The sequence below is a fragment of the Perognathus longimembris genome, chromosome 23 (genome assembly GCF_023159225.1).
Source record: "Perognathus longimembris pacificus isolate PPM17 chromosome 23, ASM2315922v1, whole genome shotgun sequence".
NCBI lineage: Eukaryota > Metazoa > Chordata > Mammalia > Rodentia > Heteromyidae > Perognathus > Perognathus longimembris.
Window position 1 is genome coordinate 10865922 of NC_063183.1, and position 15619 is coordinate 10881540.

At 47.8% G+C, this 15619-nt stretch overlaps 1 protein-coding gene across 3 annotated transcripts in view; it reads right to left on the reverse strand.

The window, feature by feature from the left end:
- Positions 1–15619, reverse strand: part of Snx29 (sorting nexin 29) — a 226508-nt gene that overhangs the window by 136965 nt on the left and 73924 nt on the right. For all 3 annotated transcript variants that reach the window (XM_048332417.1, XM_048332416.1, XM_048332418.1), the window contains exons 12-13: positions 15404–15467; positions 12790–12918 (exon numbers count right to left, since the gene is read on the reverse strand). In XM_048332417.1, the coding sequence (XP_048188374.1) occupies positions 12790–12918; positions 15404–15467 (193 nt within the window). The remainder of the gene's footprint in view (positions 1–12789; positions 12919–15403; positions 15468–15619) is intronic.

A 15619-nucleotide genomic window follows, 5' to 3' on the forward strand; every position in this document is an offset into this window, starting at 1 on the left:
CAGGATTTAAGACAATGAATGTCTTATCTTGGCCCTGAAAATGAAGAATGAAAGAATGCATTCTCTTTATAAACTATCCTTTTCCTTAAATAAAAACAGCCAGGGCAAAAAAAAAAAAAAAGCATATGACAGTGAATATGCTGTGACCATCACAAAGCACCCGAGCCATCCTGCCGACCATGAAGAATGGGTCAGTGCACCATCCAGCACAAGGATAGGGAACTGACAGCTGTGCACCACACACACTAGCTGAGAAGCTATTGTGTGGCACCCACTAGGGACACAGCAGCAAAGCAGACCTGGTGCTGCTCTCACTGAACACCCAGGAGGGGAAGGCAGTCCACATCATCAAGAATACAAAGTGAGGGCTGGGGATATAGCCTAGTGGCAAGAGTGCCTGCCTCAGATACACGAGGCCCTAGGTTCGATTCCCCAGCACCACATATACAGAAAACGGCCAGAAGTGGCGCTGTGGCTCAAGTGGCAGAGTGCTAGCCTTGAGCGGGAAGAAGCCAGGGACAGTGCTCAGGCCCTGAGCCCAAGGCCCAGGACTGGCAAAAAAAAAAAAAGAATACAAAGTGAGGTACAAGTGCAGGTAGTGTGAGGAAATTCAAAGCCAGAACAGGGGAGGAAAATGACTGTGATGAGGGCTCAGCTGCTCCAGACAAGGAGGCTCTCCCTTCAGACACTACAGGAAGGAACAACCATGAAAAGATCTAGGAGTGAGAATTCCAGGCAGGAGAAACGGCAAGGTGCTTGGCAGGGAGCGGACAGGGCAGGTGGGAATGTGTCAGCTGTGCAGGCCATGGGAAGAAGGGTAGGGATATTTTCAGGAGGGCAAAGGAGGGATTTAGGCATCTGATTTGCACTTAAAAATGAACTCAGAACGCAGGCAAATGAAGCCACTTAAAAGATATCAAGCTCTGTTGCAAATTTTGTTGCACAAGTAACATGGTGTGTGATTCTGCCTGTTAGGTTCGCTTATAACCAAGTAATTACAGATAACCCAATATCCGAGGTTTGCTTTAAGAACTCTAGCCAAAAGTAAAACAAAGAGTTGGCAGGCTAAGGAGGAAAAGGAGAATGAGAAGTTATAACTGCTAAGACTGGGTGGAGGGCAAGGAATCTAACAGGACTAACAGTGCCATCTACGTTTGTATGCATGTGAAAATTGCTCTAGCAAAAAAAAGTTAAGCAGGAAAAAAATAAAACACACAAGTTTTCTTGTAGCTATATAAGCAGAGGTGGGAAAGGCAACTCTAAGCTCCTGCAAAAGACAAGGTCACATACTTGTAAGCAACAAGCTGGGGGGGGGGGGGAGGGTAGGGAAACACCGGTCCTATGCAGCCTGCCATCCTCCATCCTTGTGCCTCCATCTGTTAAATGGCAATACCTCCTGCATAGGTGAGCAATTTCCACTTCAAGCTAAAACAAATTAGCCTTGCTGTGCACAAATGAACCCAAATCACAGGCCGGGCCCCTGCTGGCAACGTAAGACATCCTCCTCCTCCTCCTGAGTGGAAGTCCCAAAACAGTGTGATTCCAGGATGTGCTCAGCAGCAGCCACAGGGTTCTGGGCTCGGAGCTGCAGTTATGGCTCACTGTCCCCAAGTCCTGCTACTTACGTTCTCTGACAAAGGGTATGGTTCAGAGGGAGGTCAGCATGCTAAGGAAAGTCCTGGGACCCAGGTGGACCTGCTGGGACCTGGTCCTCTACTCCCAAGTACTATATAAATGGCCTGTTTACATCAGGCTTACATGCCCTTTACCCCAAGCACCAGTGTATACAAGGAAGACATCCTCTAATCCAAGAACCAAACTACTGGAGCCAAGCGTATGGCTTACTCTGCCCTCTATCCTTCACCCTGCTCTAGAGCTGAGCCTCATCTCTTAGTGAATGATTCAAAGAACCTCCAGCCCGACTCACTGCCTACCCTGGCCTCCTCCTCTCCACTTCTGTAATGCCCAGTGGGAGAACTTTCCACAGAGTAGATGAGCTCCACCATGCTCCTCCTTAGAGGCCTTCACTAACTCCATACTCCCTCAGCACCATTTGTATTTTCTCATCCTAGTCTTGCAGTGGTAAGGATGAAACCCGGGGCCTCACACGTGCTAGGTAAGTGCTCTACCACTGAGCTACACTCACAGCCAAATTATCATAGGGGATCAGGGGGAGGGGGAAGGTGTGTGCACATGCACACACCTAGGGCTTGAATCAGGGCCTAGATGCTGTCCCTGAACTTCTTTTGCTCAAGGCTAGTGCTCTACCACTTGAGCCACAGCACCACTTTGAACTTTTCCAGAGTGGTTTGCTGGAGATAAGTCTCACAGATTTTCCTGCCAAGGCTGGGTTTGAACTATGTTCCTCAGATCTCAGCTGAGTAGCTAGGATTACAGGCATGAGCCACCAGCACCCAGCTCTGTGGCTGTCATTCTTAAATGGCCGTGTAGTCATGATCTCAATGGAGACCTCTCCATTTCAGCCTCACAGCTCAACTTGTTATATCTTGAGGTTCCAACCAAGAATGCATTGAAGGAGGTTCTTGTGGTGAGAATGAAACATTCCTGTGATGGCTGTGCAGTGGCAAGAGTCAAGTCTCACACGTCTCTGCTTTCGCAAACCTGGTGAACTTTTGTTTGTGCATAGAATGAATCAGCTCTGCAAATTCCCCAAGTCTCTAGACTTGACAGTTGCCTCTCTGCACCGCGCTGCTGCCGCTGCTGCTGCCAAGAATATCTCCCCTCTGCAGACCTTCCTGATGCCCCTTCCCCACTCCAAAATAACAGGATGTTGCTTGACAGTGATGTCACATTGCTAATGTCGCCGCCTGCAGGGCGTTCACATCCTGGCTATATTTAAGACCGAGACTTCATGTTCAGTGACATGGAAATTGCCACCTTGTGGACTGGTACAGGAAAGGCAAGATTTGAAATTTTATTTTCTATGAATAACTAGGTTGCAAATTTTGCCTCATTCCAAGACAAAGAAAAAAAAAAAAGCAAGGCTGGCTGTCAGTAGCTCATGCCTATAACCTCAGCTATTCACGAGACTGAGATCTGAGGACTGTGGTTCAAAGTCAGTTCAGGTAGACAAAAACCAGAGACTTTTCTCTTCAATTAGCCACCAGAAAGCCAGAGCAGAGCTGTGGCTCAAATGGTATAACACCAGCCTTGAGCAAAAACACTCAGGTACAGTACTCAGGCTCTAAGTTCAAACCCTAGTGTACGTACACACACGCGCGCGCGCACACACACACACGCACACACACACACACACACACACACACACACACACACGAATAGCCAGGATGTTAAAATGAGCAATGGATCAGCTGGGCTGGCTGCTGCATTCCAAGCATTGTTTGCAGTCCTGCAAGGCTAGCATGGCCTTGGAGGCATGGTTCACCTTTCCTGGGATTTGTGTCACCCCTCCAAGCCACTCCTTTCTGCTTACTCCCCTAGACTTCTCTACTGACTTCTGGGTAGAATCACCAAATGAAACATGAATAGTAGATGTAGATCCTTCCCCATTGGATAACTGTCATAACCTGGTCAAGCAAGTTCCATTGCATTCATCCTGCTTCCAAGCCGCAGAGGGGAAGTGATGGCTACAGTGGTTTTTCATGTACCTTCTCTCCCTTCTCCCTTACCAGCTGCATTTTTCCCCTTCTTCATGAAACTTCCTGGTCTGTGTTTGGTGCAGATTTTAGGAGAACATCTGGCACCGGGTACTGACTGCTATGATGCTTAACCATTCAACGTGGCACGTGGTTCTAAATGCAGATGCTCATGCAAATATACCTCACTGCCCATTTGCCCAATGTTTTAGTGCATCAACAAAACCTGAGTCTTTGATAAGATTCCACAAGCAGCAGAGGAAATAAAGAAGCACATTGCTTCCACTGGTGTGTGTGACCACTTCTGTGCCCTTCCACTGCACTGCTGTCCCTTCCACATAGAATATCCAGCATCCCACACTGGCCCTGAATCCTGACAGGGTTATAAGGAGTCCATGTGGCTCCCCACGGCTTGTGATGTTTGAAAAGGGACTTCCACTGGGATGTCCACTCTCCTACCTGGAGTGGGAAGATGTGCTGGGAGGGCATAAGTGCCAAGGAGACCCTCAACTTTCACAGATACAAAATCAGAAGCTGAAAGATGACAAATGAACAGCAGCTCTAGTCACTGGGCCCTCTGACACCTGCACTGGAGCCAAGAACAATGAGGAAGTTGTGCCATTACAATGCTCCTATGCTAGCCTGTGATCCCAGTCCCAGGACTGCATTCCAAGAAAAAAAGAAATGGAGAGGGAGAAGGAACCATGACACAAGGATATTCACCTCAGCCTTCACCTGCCACCTCATCATGGACCCAACTCGCCACCAACAAGCACACTGTGGCAAGCCACTCAGCATGAGAAATGACAATGGGCCAGACCCATTCAGCCTGCTGGAGCACAAGTGAGCTCTCTATTGTTGAGAAGGCTAGTAGTGATAAGAATTGTTTTATATGGCTAAGTATCCTAGGCTGGCTTAAACTTGAAGTTCTCCTGTTGGGGCTGGGAATATGGCCTAGTGGTAAAGTGCTCGCCTCGTATACATGAAGCCCTGGTTCAATTCCTCAGCACCACATATATAGTAAAAGCCAGAAGTGGCACTGTGGATCAAGTGGTAGAGTGCTAGCCTTGAGCAAAAAGAAGCCAGGGACAGTGCTCAGGCCCTGAGTGCAAGCCCCAGGATTGGAAAAAAACAAAACAAAACAGGAGCATTGAAGTTCTCCTGCATTCCAAGTATTGGGATTACAGGTATGAGCCACCATGCCCAGATGGGTAAAGCAGGAACCATAAGGTGATACAGGATTCCAGCTCAATGCTCTCAGTCACAGGAAAAAACTGCCTAATCTTTTCCAGGGGCAGTTCCTCCCGCTCCCTCCCTAACCTCCCATCCCTTTCTAAGGACCTCCTAGATGGCCTCACCTCTTAAAAGGGTCTACGCCATCTCCCAGCACCACCCCCCCCCACTGGGGGCCAAACTTCCCATGGGAACCCTCAAGAGACAAGTCTCATCCACAGCTCAGCATGAACAATAGACAGGCCCTCACAAACACCCAGGCCTTCTAATGCCAGAACCCCACCTCAGACAATCTAACAGTAATTGTGTTTTAAATAAAGAAACAGCTTTATGAGAAGCTAAGTTCATGGAATTATTCCTAAGTGACAGGAGGACAGATCAGAGGCCCACTCTCCTGTGACCCCCTCCTGGCTGCCCCCATAAGATCTGACCTGGGGCCCCCTGGCAGTACCCCACCCTCCCCCAGGTACCTGGAGGTAAACTGAGGGGTTTGAGCAGCCGGGCTTCCAGCCCTTGAGTGTCAGCCTTGGCTGCGCACTGGAATCACCTGGTTGTCCAGGCTTCACCCACAGAGATTCAGCTGTAATTAGTCTGGAAGGTCAGCTGGACATCACGTTGTAAAAGGGCCCCCCTTCCTGCCCGCTTCCCGGGTAGCTGAAAGCTACAGCCAAGTCAAAGTCGCATATTTCGCTCTTTGACCCAGAGAATTCTTTATTAGAAAGTGAATAACATCTGGCCAACTGTGAGTTAGATTAAGTGCAGAAAAGGAGTGTGCAGGCTGGAAATGGCGGGAGAATTTGCTTGCACAAAGCCACTTGTCATCACCATGGCAGATCACCAGGTCCCCGCACGGGGCACTCTCTGTGCTTGGCACGTTTCCTGAATTATCTCTGTGTCTTGTAGACACAGGGAAGCCTGGTCCATCATGGCACTGGGCAGAAATGGCCATCAGAAGCTGTTCTGGGGCCCTGAGAACAAATGCCTCCTTAAGCTTGTCCCTGGTGCCTCACACTACTCACCCTTGTCTTGCTAGCAGGACTTGAAGCCAGGCCAGCCCACCCCATTACACCACACTTTCCTCAGCAGAGCCAACTAAACTGCAGCTCATGGAAATGTCTGCCAAATGGTTAAAACCTTAGTTTATATATACTTCCTCAATTTCAGCACCAACTGTGCTTGACTCTAAGCTTACCCAGAACAGCAGAAGACCTTCTGGGTACTAGGATTTGAACTCAGTGCCCTGTACTTGCCCAGCTGGTGCTCTACCATTCAAGTTGTACCAGCTCATCTGGTTCTCCTTGTTGGTTATTTTGAAGATAGAATCTCACAGACTTTTCTGCCCAAGATGGCTTTGAATCATGATGCTCTACATCTCAAGCCTCCTGAATAGCTTTGAGAAGCAAATGAGCCCATGAGCAAGATTACTGGACTATCTATTCACTCAATTGCTCTTCCTGGGCTGGGAATATGGCCTAGTGGCAAGATTGCTTGCCTCCTACGAAGCTCTCGGTTCGATTCCCCAGCACCACATTTATGGGAAACAGCCAGAAGGGGCGCTGTGGCTCAGGTGGCAGAGTGCTAGCCTTGAGCGGGAAGAAGCCAGGGACAGTGCTCAGGCCCTGAGTCCAAGGCCCAGGACTGGCCAAAAAAAAAAAAAACCAATCAATTGCTCTTCCTAAGCCAGGCAGCCTCTGCCCTGACGTGTGCATGCTGTCCTCACAATGTCCCCCAGATCTTCTCACTACACACAGATCTCAGGTAGAAGCATGTCAGAGCAGGACACGCTGATCCATCAGATTCTGTCCAGAGGAAAAGCCAACAGCAGGCAGAACATGAGGGGTGGGGTGGGGAACTGTCAACAGAACACAACATCCAGAATGGACCTCCACAAAGAGCCTTGAGAAAGAACATGGGAAGTGTGGCTTGAAGTACCACACACGTTCGGGGCACCAGCCTTCATGGCCAGCGTGCAGAGGGGCTGGAGGACAGCAGCTCTCCTGGAAAGCCACGGCAGTCCCCACACCCCCAGGTCAGCGTTGTTTATAATCTGAGCCCAAAATCAATTACACAGACTCTGGATGTACCCAGCTTTCCTCTGGGGTCCACCCTCAGCTTTTTCATTTCCTGTACTTCTTATAATGATCGGCTTCTGATCCTCTTACCTCCTGCAAGCCCAAACTCATGCATTATAAGCAGGGCGCGCACCTCACTGTGTTACTTTCTAGCAGAGCCGTGTCCAGAGTTGATGTGTATGAAATCTATTTTGTATTAATACAAATGACCTCCCTTTGATTTCCCTTTCATGTTGCCCAGGGAATGTTGGCTGGGAATTTCATTCCCCGAAGTAAAGCATCCCCAAGTATGTCGGTAAACAAGAGAACTGGCCACTCCAGTGCAGTCCACAGATGACAAATTGGTTGGATTAGGAGCTTGCCAATGAGGGCAAGTTAGGTGTTTGGTGATGGTAAACAGTAGCCAAGGAAGAAAGCCACAAGAGAGGAAAGCAAAGAGCTAGACCCAGAGCATGTGCATAACAGTGCAGTACCTTCACTCGGGACAGACAGAACCTCGTATGCCAGAGGTCTGGCCCTAGGGGGCAGGTAACCCCTGCCCTTTAGGTCTGACTCTGTTGCTGCCTGTCACCCCAGGAACCATCTCCATCCTCCCCTCTGCTCCTGCAGTTCTGGTGACATGAAACTGCCACCTCCTGGCTCTGGGTGGCATTTCCCAGTGATGCTCACTGGACCCATGGTGCCTTCACCCCCTCCTAATCACAGCCAGGGGTACTATTTGCCAGGCAGTGCCAAGGGCAGGAAGACAGGGTAAGCATGACCCTTTCTTCCTGGAGTTCACCATCTAACAGGGAAGATACAGGCAACAACACACACTGCAACTTCCAATAATAACAGTTCCCACTCAGGTCTGCACAAGGATCCTGACCTAGGCAGAACATGGTGGGCAAAAGCTTCTATATTAGTAAGTGTTATTGATGTAGCAATAAATAGCCCAACTTAAATGGCAGAGGGGATTTACTGGTCCACACAACTCAAAGGCCCAGCAGCACCTTCAGGGGTAGGTTGATCTAGGAGCCCAATGATATCATACAACAATACAGTTCTCTTGTCCTACCTCTCCATTTCAAGCTGCTGCATGCATCTTACCCTAATGTTCCATCCCCTCATGGTAACAGAAAGGCAAATATGGCTCCAGCCCTTACACCAAGCTTCAGCCTTTATATCCTCACAGCACATGGTCCCAAAGCGAGCCATCTAATGAGCAGGGAAAACTCTTCCTACAGAGTACCAACAAACCTCCACATGTCTCCATGGCCAGAATTAGACTATATACCCATCTCCCAAACCAAGTCTAGTCAACACGCCCCCATTGGGTCAAGCCATGACTACTGCATCAATCACTCTGGAAAGGATATAAAATAACCTTGACCAAATCAGATGAGTCCAGGCTAAATTGGAGCTACCACCAGCCAATGAAGACAACAGCCATGGCTGAAGCCCCTGGTGGAAGGAGTGGGAGAAGGGTACACTACAACATCTGTTGGGGTTCAGCCTTGGCCTTGAGGGGGAAGGGCATTGGAGAGCGCACCCGAGACTCCGCCCTTCCCCCAGCCCTGGGGAATGCGGAAGCAGGCCACAATTCTCTGGGTCCAGAACCAGAAGAACTGGCTTTGCAACCAACCCCCAACTTTCTCGCCAGCCCATGTGCCCCCCATTCTCGCGGGCTTTTCACCCCTGGGGTGTCGCTATCCAAGTAATGTTAGCTCATGAGGGGGTCCTATGACAAGCTCGCAGCCTATCGCCAGCCCTTGGTCGGTCACCCCTTCTCTTGTCACCTCCTACCATATCAGCCTTAGCCCATCCCTCATTAAATCAGATTCGCTCACGAAGCATCTCCGAGGTCCACGTACGCCTGGCTTTCTTCACGGGTAAGGAGGGGGGTAAAGCGATCTCGTACGGCCGTGTGCACCTGAGGTCTTTCCTGAGCCCCCCACTCCACCCTGGCCTTACCTGCGGGTCGGGTGACCAGGGGAGAAGGTGAGAAAGGGAGCTGTTAGAAGCAGAGCAGAGCCTGAGTCCCCACGCCAGGGGAGGCGAACCGAGCCCGGCAAACATCCACTACATCAATTCTTCTTTGAGAGGAAGAGCTCTCCTGTCCTCCCCCAACTCCCAGTCCACTATCACAGGCTTCCTAAATCAGACCACAGAGCAAATGCAAGTTTTCAGAATGATACATAGAAAAACCAAGCCCTGTTTCTGACCTAAGGCTGAGAAAGTTGTCACATCATGGGTTAAGCTATTTCTCCTGATGTTCCTTTTACCGAACAGAACTGAACAATGGAGAGCTTCCTAAGAGAATGACAAATTCTCTCCCTTTTTCAGCTTCACATATAATGTTGCCATCTTGGCCTGAGGACAGCATCTCCAGCACTTTCCACCACTTCACCAGTACCAGCATAGGTATGGCAAGTTCCTGGATATGTTTGTCACCACTTTCTCTCCTGTGCCCCAGCAGACATTACTAATCAATAGCAGGGCTCTTGCCTGCTGAGCCCAGATGAGACCACAGAATCCTTCTCAACCAGAATACCAGGCAGCCACTGCCAGAATTAGCAGCAAGATGAAACCTACTGAGTTTACCAGGCAAAGCATGTGTTCCAACTAGGAAGATGGCAATGGAAAGGCTCAGACCTTGGGTCCAAAAGGCCAGGCCTAAACCCTGGGCAGACTCAGAGTTCAGGCCAGTATCCCCCATGTTTGGACGTCTCAGCTCTGACTACTTGCTTTCTAATAAACAGAATCATTGCCTTGGAATGAACACTGAAGAAATGTCCTTCTTCACAAAGGGCAAAGTCCTCATATTTCTCCAACAAATTAACAACAGAAAAAAGCTCAACCACACTTACTATCACACCACCACATGAACACAGATGGCCTAAGGTTAGGAGCAGCACACACATGGGCCAGCCCATACCACCTCACAGCCCCCAACTGCTTCAATCAGCCTAAGTAAGCTCTCCCCGCCCAAGAGACAAGTGCCTGAGCAAGCCAACAGTGTGCCATTGCAGACAGCTGGTCCTTCTGTGGCCAGAAGCCAGAAGAAACTTCAACAGCTGGCGGAGGTGAACTCTGTCAGGAAGGGGTCAGCAACTGAACACAAAGCTTACACAGCCGGCTGCTCAGTCGCCTTCATCCGCTCTCTACTTGTGGACCAGCATCTGTTTTATACATGCTCTACTTGCAAACTGCCAACTGTCAGATACCTGAAGCTCTCAAGTTACCCATTGTTCAAGTGGGGAAACTTCAGGTTAGAAAACTGCCTAGTTAAGAAACTGGTTTCCCTACCACATTTATGAGATAAGATTTTCCCTAGAATTACCATATGCTAAAGTATACCTCCTGGAGCCCCTGATGCATCCCTGCATCCTTCCTCCTCATTCAGTCTACATGGGTGGAAGAGTACCATCCTTTCCACTTCCCACATGAGGACCACCCACTGACAGCAGGGGAACAATTCACTCCAAATTACAACTGTGAGTAATAGAGGGTGGACTCCAGGCAAAGCCCGCAAGAGGACAAGGAAAAGAATCCTGTCTATCACTGCACATCAAATGCAATTTATGCCACAGAATGCCAGGGCGGCCAGGTGATGTGAAAGACCAGTATAGAAAGCGTCCAGTTAGGCACCAATTACTCTACTTCAGACTATCACTTAGGTAGCTTCATTGCTCTCAAGATGCCCTGTTGGGAAGAAGGTGTGGAACTTGGATGTGTGCTCATGCTGCAGCATGGCATTGATTACACAAGCACAGGGCGACAGTGGTCAGGACTGCCAGGGAATGCCCCAGCTCCGGTGCCTGGCAGAGTTGCAGGCCATAGTTCTCTCTGGAACTACCAAAAAGCTGCTTAGCTCACCAAAAATGGGGGAAACCCTGGGAAGAACCCAGAAGTTCAGGTGACAGTATTCATTGGTTAATTCAATATGGTGCATTATACAGAAATGGTCAGCATCAAAACTGGTTTTTGTCATACTAGAAACAAACAAACAAAAAAAGACAGCCTGCAGGCAGCCCATGGATCACTTGTAGTGAAGTACATAAAAGTATGTTCACAAAGAAACAAATGGTTAAAAAACAACAACCTGTTTTATGGGAACTGTGGAGTTTTTGTGCATTACAATTTTCTTTAATCAAATGTAAACAATATGACTGAAAACAAAAGCTCTTAAACAAAAGTAACAACCACTCATAATTAGAGAAATGCAAATGAAGAGTTCACTGCCAGGCTCCTTTTTCTTCTGTGATATCATGAGACCCAAATTCTGGATCCTGCCCTGTGAGCTCAGCCAGGAGTAACTCAGCCTTGAGCATTCCTGCACACCTGGCTTGGCATCTGGGGGAGGCCAAGTGCATGACCTCTGACCTACAAATGCACTGCAACTTGCCCAGCAAGTCTGCCTCTTGAAATGCTTCCAACAAATACATCCAACGCAGGCACAAACAACACACTCAGATAATTGGATGTGGCATTATTAGCTACTGGTGGACTGGTTAGACAACAGCATGGCAGGGCTAGTAAAAAGAAGTGAGTGATATAGAGGAAAGGACCCATATACACATCCACGGTATGGACACAAAGTAACCCTGAGACAGTGACATTGATTACCTCCAGGGAACAAACTGGGTGCTGGGGTAGAGGTGTGCACATCACTGAACCTTCTGTATTTTAAGCCAGGTACAACTATATCACTTGTTCAACAAAGTTAAATACATAAAGCTCAGCAAGGCACTCATGCCTTTAATCTTAGCTACTCAGGAGGCTGAGATCTGAGGATTACGGTTCATAGCGAGACTGGGCAGAAAAATCCGTGAGATTCTTATCTCCAATTAACCACCCAAAAACCAGAAGTGGGTGCTGTGGCTCAGAGTGATATAGCACTAGCCTTGAGGAGAAAAGCTCAGAGACAGTGCTCAGGCCCTGAGATCAAGCCCCTCAACCAACCAACCAACATACATACATAGGTACCTACATACATACATACATACATACATGCATGCATGCATGCATACATACATAGTACATAAATCTCATTTCCTTTGGTCATAGTCTTTCTTTAATTAAAGACTGTGAGTGACAAATGACCACAAACAAGGCCATACTAAAGCTACCCACACAACCATGTTCACTGTAGTATTATTTACTACCATAACTAAGATATGGAACCAACCCAGATGCTTCTCAGTAGATGAATGGATCAAGAAGATGTGGTATATATACCCAAAGGAGTTCTATGCTTCCACCAGAAAAAATGACATTGCCCAATTCATAAGGAAATGGAAAGACCTAGAAAATATATTAAGCAAAGCAAGCTAGGCACAAAGAAAAGTAGATTGCACAGTTTCCCCCATTTGTAATAACTAGAATATGTCTATGGTATTCTTAACAGGGGATCACAATAGCCTAATCACTAGGTGTATAGTACCATATATAGTACCATGTATCAAAATGAACTCCAAGAATTGAAAACAAGATGTTCTTATTATGTTCTGTATGCAATTATTTCCATTTTTTTCTGTTTTGGTTTCTGTACCCTTTGTCTCGTATATAAGTTTATCTGATCTGTGGAAGAGAAAGGGAATCACAGAAAGAGCAGGACAAAGGATCAACTAATACAACAATAATACTCACTAGACACTAGGTTGGAAATTAACTATATAACTTGGGGGGAAGAGTAGGGAGGGGCAAGTGGGAGAGAATGAGAGAGGTGGTAACAGTATTTAAAAAGAAATCTACTCACTACCTTACTTACTTGTGTAACTTTAACCCCCTCCCTCGGTTTATCACCTTTACAATAAAGTTTGTTTGTTTTGTTTTAAGAAAGATGTGGGTGACAAGTAAGCCTGCCATCCCTCACCCATCCCTACCTTGCCAGCGCCTGGACCTTTACAGTATGCCGCTCCTCCTGCTCAGCCACCTTCCTTTTCAGTGTGTCCACCTCTTGCCGAAGGGCAGCCGAGTGCTCCATCTCGCCGTCAAGCAGGTTCCGCAGTGACCTGGGAAGAGAGGTCCCAACTGCCCCACTGTGGTCGACCAGAATCCATCCAGCCCAGAAAACAGAACTCGGCCTACCTACGTCAAATTCTAGCTCATTCACCACGCATTTGTCATTGCGCACTGTACAATTCAAGTCCACCTCAGATACACTGACTTAAGCAGACAGTCAACACTCTACTCAGTGTAATAAGCCCAGCCCTCGGTGCGCAGCTGAGATCTGGGCCCGTGCTTCCCTATGAACAGGCTGGCCATCTGACAGCTTAAGATCAAGGGAAGATGAGGAGTGAGCAAATCCCAGCCAAGTCCCTTCCCACTCAAAGGTGTAGCATGTTAAACTGAGACATTCTGTCACAGCCACATCAGGGAAGAGACTTAGCAAAGGAAAGGATGTCAGAAGAAGCTGAAAGAATGTGCAGCATAAAAATAGAATGTCCGTTCAGATTACATGACAGCTGTCTAGTTCCACTTCCACCGCTCCTCACAAAACACACTTTGAGCTTGTGCTTTGTTGCCGTCTTCAGGCTAATCACGTATGGTTAGCTCCATGGTTAGTCAGAACACAGACAAGTCTGTAACGTGCTCCCTATGTGCTCACTTGCACATCCATCATTCCAGGCCTTCAAAGGGAAAAGAGGAACAGTTCTCTTAGAATACTTTACAAGACCCAGGTGTAGTACTCATAACTGTTGGCCTGGAGACTTAAGAGACAGAGATCTGAAGATCATAGTTCAAAGCCAGCATGGGCAGGAAAGTCCATGAGACTCTTATCTCCAATTAACTATCCAAGAATTTAAAAAGTGGAAATGTGGCTCCAGTGGTAGAACTCTAGGCTTGACTGAAAAGGCTAAGGAACAGCACCTAGAAACAGAGTTCAAGGCCCAGAACCAGAATAAAAAGAAAAGGGTGGGGAAGATGAAGAAGAAAAAGCTTTTACAAGAAATGAGGATGGAGGGCAGGGAATATGGCTTAGTGGTAGAGTGCATGCATGAAGCCCTGGGTTCAATTCTTCAGCACCACATAAACAGAAAAAGCCAGAAGTGGTGTTGTGGCTCAAGAGGTAGAGTGCTAGCCTTGAGCAAAAAGAAGCCAGGGATAGTGCTTAAGCCCTGAGTCCCAAGCCCCAAGACTGGCCAAAAAAAAAAAATGAGGATGGAGCCATAGACATGATTCTACTACACATTTACTTCACTGTGCCTTCATGGCAACTTCAAGAAAACTGACTATGGGTGTCATCACACTAAATCACACACTTAACCTGCAACAATGTGACCAAAATTGCCTGTTCCCACCCCTGTGATTCCTAAACTATCCAAAGCCCCCATTTCCTGGGAATATTCCCTCTTGGGGCCTAGGACCCCCAACACTAACACTCTATGCCTTTTCCTTCCCTGGGAAAGAGAAGGAAGCAAGACAGTGACTCATTCTCCACAAGGCAGGACAAACCACGTGGCTTCTAAGACAACAGCCCTGGCTGGAGCCAGGAAAGAATGTGCCATGGTACAAGTGCTTTGTGCAAAGTTTATTTTAGTTGGAAAATGGTGCTGTCTAGAGATCCCTTTAAAAAACATCCTCTCTTGTTTTAGAAATTATGCTCGTTTTGCTTTTATATGTTTCCATAAAGGATGAGGAAGAAAGCTGTCAAGCAGGGCCCAAAAGAAGATCTAGAAAAGAATTGTAATTGGATGTCACCATGGACCTTGATGCAAGCTCTGAGTAGAGGAATGAGGTGGTGACAGGAACACACACACATGCGCACCCCGGCGGGTGTGCACCGCCAGCTCTGCAGGCAGCAGCCTATGGCATTCACTGGTGCTTAGCAAAGAACCAGCACAGGCCAGCCTGCCATAACCAGCCAGACCAACCACCACAGTCATAGGGGAATGGTGTGGCCAAAGCTGGGTAGTAGCTAGCACTGATTTCAATAAGGAAGAAAAATGGACAGAAGTCTTTTCCCTCACAGCCTCTTTTGACTTCATTTTTGGCCAAGTGAAAAGAATCTATATATCCTCTTGCCCCAACTTTCCCTTGGGGAAACTGGCTTGGGCAAACTCTAATGCAGATTTTTGAGTGCTGGAAACATAGCAGACAGGCCCTCAGTTACAGGTCACTCAAAGGACTTCAGGGGCAGGGCTGAGAGAACGCGTTTTCCTCTTGGGGTGATAACCTGAATGATGCAGTGATGGCTGCATGGGTCTGTGAATATACTAAAACCCAGAATCCTACACTTGAACTGTGTGAGCTGTGGGGTATGGGAATTCCATCTCAATACAGGCTGTTCCTACAGGGAGAATTAAAGACTGCTCTTGCAAATTCCTAGCCTCTGCAAAGGAGATGCCCTGGCTGTGAGATCCTCCCAGATAGAAAAATAAGAAACTGTCCATCCACGATCTGTCAAAACCAGCAAAACGTGCTTCAACAATTATATTCTTGCTTCCCTAAAGTCAGAAAAAAGGACCACCCCCAGTCCTGAAGCCCCTGGTCTACCTGTTCTCTTCTTCCAGCTCATCCTTCCTATTCATCATGGCCACGATGGCTTGGCGCAGTTCACCTGAAGGAAGAAAACAAAGTCAATGTCAGTCAGCAGGTCTTACCTGTCAGACTGTTCATTACCTGGGGACCACATGCCCCAAAGTGTTGCTTTTCTAGACAAGTTTCCTAGTCCCCAGTTTCCTGGCCAAAAAAAAAAAAATAATAATAATA